Below are 16,612 nucleotides of genomic sequence, written 5' to 3'. Positions count from 1 at the left end.
ACCTTGAAAACACATGGCTGGCTTTGATTTGAGCTGTGGTTGACCAGTTGTCCTAATCTTAACGTGTGTGTGTGTGTGTGTGTGTGTGTGTGTGTGTGTGTGTGTGTGTGTGTGTGTGTGTGTGTGTGTGTGTGTGTGTGTGTGTGTGTGTGTGTGTGTGTGTGTGTGTGTGTGTTTAATTTTGCAGTTTTGGAGCCATTCTGTTTAGACCTTCCGTGTCATACCTGGGAGGCCACAGCCTGCACCCATTCTGCCTAATGGAAGAAATGGAACTCTCCAGTGTACATGCTGGGGAAACTGAGGCTCAGAGTTCTGGGATTCAGGGCTGCAGTATAACCCCTGTGCTGTTTCAGCTGGACTTGCTCCCCTGGAGGGCCAGGGGAGTGAGCAGCAAGCAGGGAGTACTTAGTTTCGGAGCAGGTTCTTCTGCTGGTAAAAGGCCAGGGTGGGCTCACACAGGGTGTAATGCATCTCCAGGCGCTGGCAGATGGCCGACTTGCAGTCAGAGGCCCGGCACTCCACCTGGCCCCGGTGCAGCGCTCTCCGGACCATTGCCTCCATGGAGCAGTCAAACACGATGACGAAGCTGGGGGCCTGGCCCACCTAGGCACCCGTGAAGGGGGCTGGGTGAGGAAGAGGCAGGGCGCACTGGCCCCCTGTGCACCCCCGCCCCAGAGATAGGAATCTAGGGTGGTGCGGCCCAGTAAAGAATAACCAGGCCCCTGGGTCCGTTTTACTTTTGGAGTTCCAAGTTTTTATGTGTTTATGTTTTGGACAGGTAGGGCAAAACAACACCACTGGGAAAGGGCGAAGAGTCTCCTTGCTGTTCCCAGGCACCCAGTTTCACCCTCCCTGGAAGCAACCAAGTTCTCTATTTCTTGCGTCTCCTTCCGGAAGTATTTTACGCACTTGCCAGGCAGATCTGGTTCTGATGTTCTTTTTCCTCCTTTTTCATACAGATGGCAAAGACATTGATTTGCCCTTGATTTTATTCACTTAGTAAGCTGGAGGTGGTTGCCCATTGGCACACGAGGAAGTTCCCGATCCTTTTTAATCACTATATAGTATGCTGTTGTGTGGATGTGTTATGGTTTACTTAACTGGTTCCTCGATGGGTATTTAGATTGAAATATCCCTTTTAAGATGGATTTAAGCAGTTTCTCCTTGCCTTCCTCTTGCCTAGACACTTTCATTGGGGAAAGTACAAGAGTTGCCAGCTCACCACTGCGCTGCCTCCCACTGCAGGGAGACCTCCCTGGGTCTCCGAGGCCGCCCACTGTGAGCCCCATCTCCTCCTACTTCCTCCAGAATTTCCTTGCAAAATAGAATCTGTCAGCACTTTAAAACAAAAACACAACCAAGTGGGATTCACTCCAGGAAAGCAAGGATGGTTCGATACAGTTGTGTTAATACCTTAAGTAAAGAAAAAGTCATATGAGAATTCTCAGAAACACAGAACAATTTAAAAGACAAAATTCACGCATTCGTGATTTGAAAAAAAAACAACACAACACTCGAAATTGGTAAATATATCCTCAGCCAGCATCTTATTTAATGGAAACTTGCTCTCCTGCTGAAGTTGGGAATAAGATAAAATTGCCCACTCTTATTTGCCTGGCGGCACAGTGGTTAAGAATCCACCCGCCAATGCAGGGGACATGGGTTTGAGCCCTTGTCTGGGAAGATCCCACATGCTGTGGAACAACTAAGCCCGTGCACCACAACTACTGAGCCTGTGCTCTAGAGCCTGTGAGCCACAACTACTGAAGCCCACGTAACTAGAGCCCTGCTCCGCAACAAGAGAAGCCACCGCAAAAAGAAGCCCGTGCACCACAACGAAGAATAGCCCCCACTCGCCGCAACTAGAGAAAGTCTGCATGCAGCAATGAAGACCCAGTGCAGCCAAAAATTAATTAATTAATTAATTTAAAAATAATTGCTCACTCTTGACGTTATGACTTAGTAAGATATGAGAGGATTAGCTAAAGCAACGAGATAAAAGAAAACAATGGGAGAAATCCGAATTGGAAAGGAGGAGATAAAATCATGTCTGTTTGCAGATGGTGTGATTCTATTTCTGGAAAACTCACGAAAATCAACAAACTAGTACAGACTTCAGAGAATTTGATAAAGTAACCGGATGTAGTATTAACATACAGAAGCCTACACGTATATGAAAATCACCAGTTAGAAATAAGAAAGAAGGCCCCGTTTACAGTAACATTACAAGCAACAAAAAAAATATATGTATAAAACACTCAGGCAAAACTTTTCCCAAAACTGTGCACTGCCTTTAAAGGAAGATCTTTAAGGAAAACTTAGGTAAAATATTCCTAAGTGACTCAAAAGGAGACTGGAACAAAAGGAAGAGATACATGTTCTTGGGTAGGAAGACTCAAGGTTACAAAGCAGTCAGGATGTTTCTAAATGAGTTTATAATCTTGATGTGATCCAAATGTGATTTTTTTTAGTGGAGATGGATTGATTCTAACATTCGTCTACAAAAATAAGCAGGACTATCCAGGAAAAACAAGGCAAAGAAAAGCAATGGGCGTTGGAGGTGGGGATGGGGGCATCCAACCTACCAGATATCAAAACATGGTAAAGCCGCCATCCTTAAACCAGTGCACAGGTGGACAGACAGACCCCTGGAACAGAATGGCAAGTCCAGACTCGGGTGAATATGGAAAGTTGGTATGTGGCTGGGGTGCCACCTCAAGTCAATGGAGAAAGGACAGACTTTTAAATAAATGGTGTGGGGACAACTGTATTCACCATTTGGAATCCTTACCAAATTTCCCCAACTAGGATGTGTTCCAATGGATCACAGACATAAATGTAAGAAATAAAACTATACAAGTACTAAAGAAACCATGGATGAATTAATTACCTTATAACCTGGGATTGAGAAAAACAACAACCATGATGTCTCAAAATTCAGGAGAAATAACAGAAAATATTGATAAGTTGGATGAAAGTTTTAAAAATAATTTCTGCATGTGAAAGAGGCACAATAGGGAGTCCCTGGCAGTCCAGAGGTTAGGACTCAGAGCTTTCACTGCCATGGCCCTGGGTTAAATCCCTGGTCAGAGAACTAAGATCTCACAAGCTGTGCCACGTGGCAAAAAAGAAAAAAAAAAAAAAAGGCACAATAAATCAAGGTCAAAAAAAAATTGACAAACTGAACTGGGGGGAAAATTTGCAAACCATATCACAAACAGCTAATATACAAAGAGTTTCTAAAAATCAAGAAGAAAAAGACCAACAGTCCACTAGGGGGGAGAAAAAGGGAGCAAAAGATGTAAAGACTGCACCAAAGAAGAAGTGAAAATGGCCCTAGAACTTTGGAAAAGATGCCCAACCTCATTCATCATAAGAGAAATGCCCATTTAAAACCACCGAAATACCATTTCACACCTAAGCAGGTTGACAAATGGCTAGTGGCAATGCGGAACAAAGAGGAGAGTGATGCCATCAATCAAAATTATTGACACATTTCTCTTCAACCCCGCAATTCCACTCCTGAGAACCCATCCTAAAGACGCTAGCAAAAATAAGCGCTACATGAAGGTGATTGAGTGGGGCATCGTTGATAGTGGGAAAAGATTGTGAACGGCTTGCTGTCTGTGGGCCGTCAGAGGAGTAAACAGTGGCGCTGCCACACAGCGGAATTCTGGTTGTAAAATGGGGCAAGGAAGAGGAGGACTTCTTGACACTGATGTGACATCTTCAGGGTATATCTGAACATTAAAAAAAGGAAGCCTGCTATATGTGGAATGCTACTTTCTGTGTGCAGAGGGACACACACAAGCACGCACACGGTTTATATTTGCAAAAAGGACAATCCAAAAATTAAAACGGTTGCCTGCAGGGAAAGGAGAGCACAGTTTGGGGTGGGGGTGGATCTACCTTTTTATGTGACTTTGACTTTGGAATCATTACATGTGGTGCAAATTCAAATTTTTAATTTAAAAAAGCAATCCCCGGGACTTCCCTGGTGGCGCAGTGTTTAAGAATTCACCTGCCAGTGCAGGGTACATGGGTTCGATCCCTGCTCCAGGAAGATCCCACATTGCCGTGGAGCAACTAAGCCCGTGCGCCACAGCTACTGAGCCTGCGTGCTGCAACTACTGAAGCCCGCGCACCTATAGCCAGTGCTCTGCAACAAGAGAAGCCACCACGATGAGAAGCCCGCGCACCGCAACGAAGAGTAGCCCCCCACTCACCACTACTAGAGAAAGCCCGCGCGCAGCAACGAAGACCCAACATAGCCACAATTAATTAATTAATTTAAAAAAAAGCAATCCCTAAACATCGAAAGCCAAGGTGAAATGAACGAACCCATGTGTCAATGTCACGCTGCAACTACACACAGAAAATAATTATCTCAAGGGACCCAGTGTTTTTGTGGTATGTCCACAGTGGGACCTATTGTAAAGGAAAACCAGAGCTGCAAACAGATCTTCCTTTGGTAGTTTTATTCTCAGTAGTTAAAATCGGTATGTTATTTGGAAACTATTTTACATCTAATGGAATAATGCAAATGACAATGTCAGTGGTTTTAGGAACCAGATTTTTTAGGGAAAAGAGAAGTAAAACACTGTGACATTAAGTGTGAGCTGGAAATAACAGTAGAACTTGTGATTTTTTTTTTCCTTTCAAAAGTCTGTGTTTCCTAGCTCTGTCCACTGGAAAGGCCTGGAAATGATGACCACCCGGCAGCAATGAGTACCCCTGGCACCCAGATGGGACACCACTGAAAAAGGGCCTTCATGGAGAAATGGCCGATTCCAGAGCTGGACCGGAAATGTGAAGGGGCGGGGGGCGGGTGTGAAGTCTTGTGCAGTAAGAAAGCAAGAGGGTGAGTGTGAAATGGGGCTGTGTCCAGAGGATGCTATGCAATGTGAGAGGGCTACTTTTGGCCAGAGATGGGACAGCTTGAGCAACAACAAAAAAGAAGACTGGGGCTTCCCTGATGGCACAGTGGTTAAGAATCTGCCTGCCAACGCAGAGGACATGGGTTCGAGCCCTGGTCCAGGAAGATCCCACATGCCACGGAGCAACTAAGCCATGCGCCACAACTACTGAGCCTGCGCTCTAGAGCCCATGAGCCACAGCTACTAAGCCCGCGTGCCACAACTACTGAAGCCCACATGTCTAGAGCCTGTGCTCCACAACAAGAGAAGCCACTGAAATGAGAAGCCCGTGTACCGCAATGAAGAGTATCCCCCGCTCACCACAACTAGAGAAAGCCTGGGTGCAGCAATGAAGACCCAATGCAGCAATCAATCAATCAATCAATAAATAAATCTATTACAAAAAAAGAGTGATTATCGCCATCATCAGAAAGACTACATGGGGCTTCCCTGGTGGCGCAGTGGTTGAGAATATGCCTGCCAAAGCAGGGGACATGGGTTCGAGCCCTGGTCTGGGAAGATCCCACATGCCGCGGAGCAGCTGGGCCCGTGAGCCACAACTACTGAGCCTGCGCGTCTGGAGCCTGTGCTCGGCAACAAGAGAGGCCACGATAGTGAGAGGCCTGCACACCGCGATGAAGAGTGGCCCCTGCTTGCCGCAACTAGAGAAAGCCCTCGCACAGAAACAAAGACCCAGCACAGCCAAAAATAAATAAATATATTTTTTAAAGGGCTTAATACATTAAAAAAAAAAGACTACAAACAATAAATGCTAGAGAAGGTATGGAGAAAAATGAACCCTCCTACACCATTAGTGGGAACGTAAATTGGTGCAGCCGGTATGGAAAACAGTATGGAGGTTCCTTAAAAAACTAAAAATAGAACTACCATATGATCTAGCAATCCCACTCCTGGGCATATACCTGGAGAAAACTCTGATAAATGCACCCCAATGTTCATAGCAGGACTGTTACATAGCAACCAAGACATGGAAGCAACCTAAGTGTCCATCAACAGAGGAATAGATGAAGAAAATGTGGGGCTTCCCTGGTGGCGCAGTGGTTGAGAGTCTGCCTGCTGATGCAGGGGATGCGGGTTCGTGCCCCGGTCCTGGAAGATCCCACATGCCGCGGAGCGGCTGGGCCCGTGAGCCATGGCCGCTGAGCCTGCGTGTCCAGAGCCTGTGCTCCACAACGGGAGAGGCCACAACAGTGAGAGGCCCGCGTACCGCAAAAAAAAAAAAAAAGAAAGACAATGTGGTACCTATATATATACACAATAGAATATTACTCAGCCATAAAAAAGAACAAAATAATGCCATTTGCAGCAACATGGATGGATCTAGAGATTATCATACTAAGTGAAATAAGTCAGACAGAGAAAGACAAATATATGATACCACTCATATGTGGAATCTAATTTTTTAAAAATGACACAAATGAACTTGCTTACAAAACAGAAACAGACTTACAGATGTCGAAAACAAACTTATGGTACCAAAGGGGAAATGTGGCAGGGAGGGATAAATCAGGAGCTTGGGATGAACACACACACACTACTATATATAAGATAGATAACCAACAAGCACCTACCGTGTAGCACAGGGAACTCTACTCAATATTCTGTGATAACCTATATGAGAGAAGAATCTGAAAAAAAATGAATATATGTATGGGTATAACTGAATCACTTTGCTGTACACCTGAAACTAACACAACATTTTAAATCAACTATACTTCAATAAAAAATTTTTTACAAAGACTAATTGAAGCACTTTAAATACACAGAGATGCTTGAGTTGGTAAGGATGAGAGAGAACAAAACGAAGGAAGACCAAATAACGAACCTCACGGTCACCATCGGAAATGAGTAGTACACCCAACCTCAGTCTGAAAATGGGCCCTGGTAGGGGAGAAGATAAGCATGTATCCCACCTGTCTGGTAGGAACTATATTTCAGGATAACCAGACAGCCCTGGTTGAGGAAGGACATTTCTTCTTTAGGGAAGAATTCCAGCTAATTGACGTGGGGGGAAAATGACTAAAAGAGAAACGTACAGCTTTCGAATTGATTCAGAATATGAATTAATTGATGCCAACAACGAATGAAACTGTAAGATAAGAGGCCGACAGGACATGTTACAGCAGCGCCTAGCTGACCCTGTACCAGTTTGTGAGGGCTGCCACACCAAGGACCAGAGACCAGGTGACTCCAACCACAGAAATTCCATGTCCTCACAGTCCTGGAGATTGGACATCTGAGATGGAGGTGCTGGCAGGGTGGATTCCTCCGGCCGCCTCTCCTTGGCTTGTAGATGGCCGTTTTCTCCCTGTGTCCTCACACAGTCACTCCTTTGTCTGTGTCCTAATCTCCTCTTCTTATAAGGACACCAGTCATATTGGGTTAGGACTGATCTTGAGGACCTTTTAATGTAATCACCTCTTTAAAGACCCATCTCCAAATCCAGTCACATTCTGAGGTCCTGGGAGTTAGGGCCTCAACATATGGATTTGGGGGCGGGGGACACAGTTCAGCCCATAACAGATCACTTACTAAGAGCAGGGCAACCGGGCATGAAGGAGCCTCCTTCCTGAATGATGCAGTACAAGCAAGGTATTGAACCACAGTGCTCTACACCAAACTCACACTGAATTGGACAGAAAAGAACTGCAAGCACAACACGCATTCTGTTTTCCCCACTTTCCCAAGTTCACTGCCTGGGCCCTGGTGAACATTCAAACACCTGGGTCCTCTTAAATAACACATTGAAACACATGGAAAAAAACCAACTATGGCAAAGAGACAACTAAACATTGTGTGCTATCCGATAGGAGTTCACATCACCACCTATGAAGCGCACTTGAAAAAATGGAATCTAAGTTCCGAGCCAGACTCTAGACATGCTACCAATTCACAGGCCACATAGAGGAGAGGGGAGCATGATAAGAAAACAAAAAAACACTCTGCAATCAGCAAAATCCCTGCTGTGCAAAATAAAGAGAACCAAAGACTAGGTTTCTTCAATAAATAAAAAGAGACGGGACTTCCCTGGTGGTCCAGCGGTTGAGATTCCACGCTCCCATTGCAGGGGACCCAGCTTCCAACCCTGGTCAGGGAACTAGATCCTGCACGCCTGCCACAACTAAAGAAAAAGATCCCACATGCTGCAGCTAAGACCTGACACAGCCAAACAAACAAATAAATAAAATTTATTTTTGAAAATAGGTTTTAAAAATAGACAGATGGAAGGAGCATAAAGCACGTTTACGCTACACTGTAGTCTATTAATCAATATTTTTGAAAATAAGTTTAAAAAAATAAGAGGGATGGAAGGAGTATGAAGCACGTTTACACTACGCTGTAGTCTGTTAGGTGTGCCATAGCATCATGTCTTAAAAATGTACATACCTTCATTTAAAAATACGTTCTTGCTAAAAAATGCTAATCATTGCGCCTTCAGCGAGTCGTAATCTTTTTGCTGGTGGAGGGTCTGGCCTCTATGGCTGCTGACTGATCAGGGTGATGGTTGCTGACGGCTGGGGTGGCTGCCGCGATTTCTTAAAATAAGACAACAGTGAACTCTGCTGCATCAATTGACTCTTCCTTTTTTTTTTGCGGTACGCGGGCCTCTCACTATTGTGGCCTCTCCCGTTGCGGAGCAACAGGCTCCGGACGCGCAGGCTCAGCGGCCATGGCTCACGGGCCCAGCCGCTCCGCGGCATGGGGGATCTTCCCGGACCGGGGCACGAACCCGGGTCCCCTGCATCGGCAGGCAGACTCCCAACCACTGCGCCACCAGGGAAGCCCCTGACCCTTCCTTTTATGAACCATTTCTCTGTAGCGTGCTGTGCTATTTGATAGCATTTTACCTGCAGCAGAACTTCTTTCAAAACTGAAGTCAATCCCCTCAAACCCTGCCGCTGCTTTATCAACTAAGTTTCTGTCATATCCTAAATCCTTTGTTGTCATTGCAACAATCGTCACAGCGTCTTCACCAGGGGTAGCTTCCATCTCCAGAAACCACTCTCTTTGCTCATCCATAAGAAGCAACTCCTCACCTGTGAAAGTTTTATCCTGAGATTTCAGCAGTTGTCCCATCTTCAGACTCCACTTCTAATTCTAGTTCTCTTGCTGTTTCCACAGCATCTGCAGTGACTTCCTCCACTGAAGTTTTGAACCCCTCAAAGTCATCCATGAGGGTTGGAATCAACTTCTCCCAAATTCCTGTTAGTGTTGATATTTGACCTCTTCCCACAAATCATGAATTTTCTTTTCTTTTCTTTTCTTTTTTGGCTGTGTCTTGAGGTATGTGGAACTTCCCCAACCGCGGATCGAACCCATGCCCCCTGCAGTGGAAGCATGGAGTCTTAACCACTGGACCACCAGGGAAGTCCTCATGAATGTTCTTAATGGCATGTAGAATGGTGAATCCTTTCCAGAATGTTTCCAACTGACTTCAGAGGAATCACTATCTATGGCAGCTATAGCCTTACAAAATGTGTTTCTTAAAGAATGAGACTTGAAAGTTGAAAGGATTCCTTGATCCATGGGCTGCAAAATGGATGTTATGTTAGCAGGCATGGAAACAACAGGAATCTCCTTGACCATCGCCATCAGAGCTCTTGGGTGACCAGGTGTATTGTCAACGAGCAGTAATATTTTGAAAGGAACCTTTTTTTCTCAGCAGTAGGTCTCAACAGTGGGCTTAAAATACTCAGTAAACCATGTTGTCAGCAGATGTGCTGTCATCCAGGCTTTGTTGTTCTATTTACAGAGCACAGGTAGAGTAGATTGGGCATAATTCTAAAGGGCCCTAGGATTTGGGGAATGGTAAATGAGCATTGGCTTCCACTGAAAGTCACCAGCTGCATCTTGTTAGCTGACATCCCTAACAAGAGAGCCAGCCTGACCTTTGAAGCTTGGAAGCCAGGCATTGACCTCGCCTGTCTAGCTATGAAAGTCCTAGATGACATCTTCTTCCAATAATAGAAGGCTGTTTTACCCACACTGAACATCTGCTTAGTGTAGCCACCTTCCTGAATGGTCTTAACTAGATCTCCTGGAGAACTTGCTGCAGCTTCTACACCAGCACTTGCTGCTTCCCCTTGCACTTTGATGTCATGGAAACGGCTTCTTTCCTTAAACCTCATGAACACAGCTCGGCTGGCCTCACACTTTTCTTCTGCAGCTTCCTCACCTCTCTCAGCCTTCAAAGGACTGAAGAGAGTTAGGGCCTTGCGCTGGATGAGGCTTTGACTTAACGGAATGTTCTGGCTGGTTTGATCTTCTATCCAGACCACGAAAACTTCCTCCATATTAGCAATGAGGCTGTTTCACCTTCGTATCATTCACGTATTCACTGGAGTAGCATTCTTAACCTCCTTCAAGGACTTGTTCTTTGCATTCACAACTTGGCTAACTGTTCGGCACGAGAGACCCAGCTTTCAGCTTATCTCAGCCTTTGACATGCCTTCCTCACCAAGCTTCATCATTTCTAGCTTTTGATTTAAAGTAAAGGACATACAACTCTTCCCTTCACTTGAACACTTGGAGGCCGTTGTAAGGTTACTAACCGATCTGATTTCAATACTGTTGTGTCTCAGGGAATAGGGAGACCAGAGGAGAGGGAGAGAGATGGGGGAACAGCCGGTCAGTGGAGCAGTCAGAACACACACAACGTTCATTGATTAAGTTCGCCGTCTTATATGGGTGCAGTTCACGGCACCCCAAAGCAATTACTACAATAGTAACATCAAAGATCACTGATCACAGCTCATCATAACAAATATAATCATTATGAAAAAGTTTGAAATATTGCGAGAATTACCAAAACGTGACACAGAGATACGAACTGAGCAAAAGTTGTTGTGAAAATGGTGCCGATAGACTTGCCCAACGCAGGGTTGCCACAGACCTTCGATCTGTGAAAAAATGTAATAAAGCAAAGAGCGTCAAACTGAGGTCTGCCTGTAGATGAAAAGGACAGAGACAAAGCAACCCATCGCATTGGGCCAACCTTACTTAAATCCCGATTAAAACAAGATGTGAAAAGAAAAAGATTTTGAGGTGTTCACGGGAATTTGCATAATGATTGGTTATTTGATGACACGAAGGATATTAAGGTGTAATAACAGAAGCGTGATACCATTTTACAAAAGTCTTTATCTTTTAGGAAATATATACTAGAATATTCATGGATTAAAAAGAAAAGCACATGGGATTGACGTATATACACTAATATGTATAAAATAGATAACTAATAAGAACCTGCTGTATTAAAAAAAAGCACAAAATGGATGGAACCTGAATCTATTGTAAGAACGCCTGTCGTTAACTTTCAGTGTACAGCGCCAATGAGGAATGGAAGGAGACAAATAATGCCTGTGGGACAGTCCCAAGGATGAGAGTTTGTACAAGACAAATGACCCAGAGTCTTCAACGAGTCAAGGGCAGGAGGGAAGCAGGGAGGGAGGACTGTCCGCCTTGGAGTAGGAGACGCCCCGTGAGGACCTCGTTTTACTCATAACTCTGACCAGCTGGGAATCAAAGAGACATTTTTCAGCTGTGGGGGAAATGCAGCTGTGGATGGGGGCATCGGGTAGTCTCAAGGGATTCACATTAATCATCTGAGATGCTGTTGGGTGAGGAAACGCTCATAATGGGATTCGGGATGGGCTTCAGAACACATAATTGGCAATCTTGACGTTTGGCACCGATAAAGTAAGTGTGGCCAAACCATGATCATGTGGGACTTCCCTGGAGGTCCAGTGGTTAAGACTGCGCTTTCACTGCTGAGGGCCCGGGTTCGATCCCTGGTTGGGGAACTAAAATCCCATAAGCTGCACAGAGTGGCCAAAAAAAACAAAAAACACTCTTTTAAGCCAGAGCCCCATTTATCTTCATTTTGTCACTTCTGAGAGCCACACAGTTACCAAAGAAAAGCATGTCTCCTGTTCCTCTTAGTGTGAAGCCACCATGCAAGCAGGACCCTAAATGGGCCTCTGTGAAGGAGAGGGAGAGGGTGGGTATAGGGGGGATGGCGGAGGGCACAGAGGGCACATCCCGTCCACATGGTGAAAATCGTGGCCTCTATCCTGGCTTGGCCACCTAAATGGTGTGACCCGGGCAAGCTCCCGGATCCCTCAGTGAAAAAAGCAGGGTGCTGACTGTGCGGGCGCCTGGAACGTTCCAGAAGATCAGAGTTCATCTGTGCAGAGGGTCGAGACCAGCTCCGGGCTGGTAAAAAGCTCTGGAGGAGTTCACACTGCTGTTGCCATGGGGATGTGCAGGCCCCTGTGTTGCCAAGTCAGATGTTTTTCAACAGAAGCTGGGAGTTTTGATGTGGCATCTCTGGATTTTTGAAATTTAAAACAAAAAAAGTGTCAAACGCCGAAGAGTCCAAACTGAACATATCGGTGGATTCCATGGGGCCCGAGCGCCAGGAGTTTGTAGCCTCTGCCCTGATGCTTTGCAGCCACTTGGGGAGCCCATCCAGCTGGCATGGGTGACTGGGTGCCTACTTTAGGCCAGGCGCTGGCCTGGCACTGAGCCAGTCATTAGCCTGGTCTTTGCCCGCCCGGCTCCCAGACCAGGAGAGGGAGCCCAGTATTTGCCGTTTACCTTCGTCCCAGGGAGCCCGACAGAATTGCTTTAGTGGAGGTGCGCACAGAGGGCGGGGCCCCACCGACGGCCCCTCCCAGCCCCTGTCGGCGCCCCGCTACGCCACGACCTTTGTCTGATTCCCTCCCCCGTGCCTGAATGTGTTTCTGCTGGCGTCCAGCAAGTCCCAGGAAAGCCCGGAGGCCCCCAGCCTGCCGCAGTTTCTCTCTTCCTACTCAGGTGTCCGGATGGATGACTTTTCATGATGTTGGTCTTGCGCGTCTGGCTGGCTCCACCGCTCAGCTCTGCACAGGGGTCCCCCCTGGACCCCCCAAACTGAAGTAGCCCACTCGCACGTCTCCAGATGCCATTCTGTGTCCTGTTCTTCGCTGCACTTACCGCTACCAGAAATGTGTTTTGTACGGAACGTGTTGCTGGTCCCTGTCTGCTGCATCCTAACAGCAGGGACCCCATGTGTCTGGTGAAGTCCAGAGGACTTAGCTTGTCCTCAAGAACTATTTCGGGCACAGGAGGTTAAATAAATAGATGAACGGAGAGTTACATTCCATCTTTACGGCTCAGAAATGATGCTAAATCCACCTGCCACTCAGTGGGCAAATAGTTTGTTTACCGGGCGCCAGGGACTGTGCGGGGAGATGTTAAAATGACTTTGTCCACGACTTCCCCGGCGGTCCAGTGGTTAGGACTCTGCGCTTCCACTGCAGGGGGCACAAGTTCGATCCCTGGTTGGAGAACTAAGATCCCGCATGCTGTGCGGTGCAGCCAAAAACACCAAACCCAAACCAAACAAAATGACTTTGTCCCCACCCTCGGAGAACTCACCAGCTCTTCACCCGGGTTCTAGATGCTTCCAACAATCTCCTCACTGTCCCCTAGATAACGCAAAACTCCATTTCCCTGTCAACAACTCCTCTCCCCCGGGGTCTTGCCCCTTCAGATCTCCATCCAAGGTGGGGAGGAGACCCGGCTTCGCACCCTCGCAGGTGTTGGGGTCACTCACAATGTGCTCAAACTCCTTGGCTTGCCTCAGCTCCCGGGGGAAGCCGTCAATGAGGAAGCCCCGGCTGTCCAGGCAGGACAGCATGTGGTCACTGATCATATCAAGGATATGACACCCTGGGGAGGGAAGGGGAGGCTGCATTCGGGGCTCAGGGCCCCTCACCTGCAAGGTCACCTTGGCAAGTTCTGGTGTATTTGGGGGAACACCCACTGCTGGGGTCTCTGGAAGCACTTTTTTTAAAAATTTTTATTTATTTTTGGCTGTGTTGGGTCTTCGTTGCTGCGCGCGGGCTTTCTCTAGTTGCGGGGAGCGGGGGCTACTCTTCGTTGTGGTGCGCGGGCTTCTCATTGCAGTGGCTTCTCTTGTTGCGGAGCACGGGCTCTAGGCGTGCGGGCTTCAGTAGTTGTGGCTCGCTGGCCCTTAAGCACAGGCTCAGTAGTTGTGGCGCACGGGCTTAGCTGCTCTGCAGCATGTGGGATCTTCCCGGACCAGGGCTTGAACCCGTGTCCCGTGCATTGGCAGGCGGATTCTTAACCACTGCGCCACCAGGGAAGCCCTGGAAGCACTTCTGAGAACGGGGCTCGGCCACGGTCCTCTGGGCGGGTGTCTGCCACATGCCAGGCTTGCTGGGCTCGTTTGCTCATCACTGTCAAGAGGAACTGGGGTGACCTCCATCTTACAGTGAGGAATCGGGGGCAGAAGGGGCCACTGACATACAGGCCCGGGGTCACAAAGGGAATAAATACTAGCTAAGTTTACTGAGCATTTCTTAAGGGCCAGGAACTCTGCCAAGCGCTTTATAGGAACGACATCACCTGACCCACACCCCAGCCTTCTGCTGGGGGTCCAGCTGCTCTCACATTTTACAGTTGAGGACACAGAGGCTCAGGGCAGCAAAGCAGCAGCCAGTGGCCCCAGACTTTGAGGCCCCTTGGCTCCCACAGGGCCTTCCCGGGAAGCTCCTCCCGATGTATGCCCTTCATCCCTCTGCCCCCGCACCCGGGACCTCTCACTGTGGGCACCAGGAGCCCCTGCAGCATGACGTCATGAATCTTCGGGCCCTGCCGGGTGCCTTGTTGGGCCTTCTGCCACAGCAGCTGGCCCAGCCCCATGTGGCAGAAGCCGTACTTGTTCGCCATGTTCTTGCACTGTGTCTCTTTGCCGCAGCCTGGGCCGCCCATCACGAAGATGATCAGGGAGGACTTGAGGATGTCTGCAGTGCCCAGGCAGGAAGGAGGGAGAGGGGTTGGTGCCTGTAGGGGCCAGCAAGCGGGCACCACGGTGACTGTGTCCACAGCTCAGTGTGTGTACTTGGTGACACCGGACACAGGTCTGCTGGCAGAACTACTTCTGCCCTAGGGTGGCATCTGGGGGTGTGGGTCCACGCCCAGTGGTATATCCAGGCATGGCGCACATTAGTGCTGCTGCGGGTTGTGTGGATGAGGATGGGAACCCAAGCAGTCCAGGCCCTTTGCACGCAGCATATCCTTGAAGCGTCACAACGGCCCCATCATCCCATTTTACAGCTGAGGAAACTGAGGCTCAGAGAGGGGCAGGGACTTGACCATCCCTCCCGTCTCACCCGTTTCCCGTCTACTTTTACTGCATTCCAGCCCAGTGGAATTGGCTGTCCCTTGAACTCATCACCCTGCTGCTGTCGTACCCACCCCCGCTCACCGCTCCCCACCCCTGGAATTCCCTACCCTAGTTCCCTTCAGGACACAGCTCACCCATCAGGTCTTCTCTAAGCTCTGCCCAAAGAGCCTCCCACTCCATCATTCCCAGTCTTTTTTAATAAATTTATTTATTTATTTTTGGCTACGCTGGGTCTTTGTTGCTGTGCGCAGGCTTTCTCTAGTTGCAGAGAGGGGTGGCTACTCTTTGTTGTGGTGCGCGGGCTTCTCATTGTGGTGGCTACTCTTTGTTGTGGAGCATGGGCTCTAGGAACGCGGGCTCAGTAGTTGTGGCTCGCGGGCTCCAGAGCGCAGCCTCAGTAGCTGTGGCGCACGGACTTAGTTGCTCCACGGCATGTGGGATCTTCCCGGACCAGGGCACGAACCGGTGTCCCTTGCATTGGCAGGCAGATTCTTAACCACTGCGCCACCAGGGAAGTCCCTCATTCCCAGTCTTAGAATCCCATTCCCTCCAGCAATGGCCACGATCAGTAATGACTCTGCCTGTTTACTTGTTCTTGTCTCCCCAGCCAGACTGTACTCCATGAGGACAGGGTCTATCTGTCTTTCTCGTCCCTATATTTCTAGTAGTTGGCATGGTTTCTGACATATCGTAGTGGATGAGGAATAGATGAATGTCCGTAACTATCAGACACATCTATGGAGTGCTGTAGTCTATGATGCAGTTTTGTTGTCTTGCTTCCCTCCCCTTTTTCTTAGCCAACTCCTAGTTTAAACCTTCCCTCTTCCCTGAGCCCTCAGGGCCACCTGCTCTTTCCCTGTGGCAGCCCTGTTCCTCCTGGGTTGTAGATAGCATTTGCGGAGACTGTCTCCACCACACTGTAATCTCCAAGAGGACAGGGAGCTGGTTTGCCACATTCACCGTGGACTGCCCAGAACCCTGCACAGCAACCGCTAAACTGGATCGCTGAATGACTGACCCTGAGCATGCGCAGTTCTGTGACTACCACGGTGGGGGAGGAGGGGCGTGGGGGGGTGGACTTGGGGGGGTGGGGTACCTGTATTTTCCTGCCCTACACAGTCTCCTTCCCTTCCCCCCAGTAAGCCAGCCACCCCCGCGATATTACCCTTCTCCTGGGGCCTCAGGGGCCTGCCCATTTGGGGCAGCTTGGACTTGCACAGACCCATCCTGCCAGCAGCCCATGGGGTGATCGCGCCCCATCCCCACCTAGGCCCTGACCCCTCCTGGCTCGGTTCAACGTCCCAAGGGCCCCTGGCCCGATCATTTGGCGAGACGATAGGGTTACCCCCGGGGTTAGGGGTAAGAAATGAACCCGAAAGTGGCTCAGGTAAGTGCCGCAGCAGTTGGGTGCGAAGAAGGCCTCGGTTGCTGTGGTAACGCAGCCTCCTCTGACTCACTTCCGGAGCGGAGTAGCGCATGC

At 48.5% G+C, this 16,612-nt stretch overlaps 1 protein-coding gene across 1 annotated transcript; it reads right to left on the bottom strand.

The window, feature by feature from the left end:
- Positions 1 to 405: 405 nt before the first annotated feature.
- LOC132421652 (adenylate kinase isoenzyme 1-like) lies at positions 406 to 16,610 on the bottom strand. The gene is made up of 4 exons (XM_060006454.1): positions 16,590 to 16,610; positions 14,543 to 14,789; positions 13,537 to 13,652; positions 406 to 603 (listed from the first exon to the last, which is right to left on the bottom strand). Exons 1-4 carry the CDS (start codon positions 16,608 to 16,610, stop codon positions 406 to 408), a joined length of 582 nt encoding a protein of 193 aa, XP_059862437.1.
- Between the last annotated feature and the right edge of the window lie 2 nt (positions 16,611 to 16,612).

The sequence above is a fragment of the Delphinus delphis genome, chromosome 3 (genome assembly GCF_949987515.2).
Source record: "Delphinus delphis chromosome 3, mDelDel1.2, whole genome shotgun sequence".
Lineage (NCBI taxonomy): Eukaryota > Metazoa > Chordata > Mammalia > Artiodactyla > Delphinidae > Delphinus > Delphinus delphis.
Note: the sequence above shows the minus strand (reverse complement) of the source record. Positions and strands in the feature narration are given on the sequence as shown.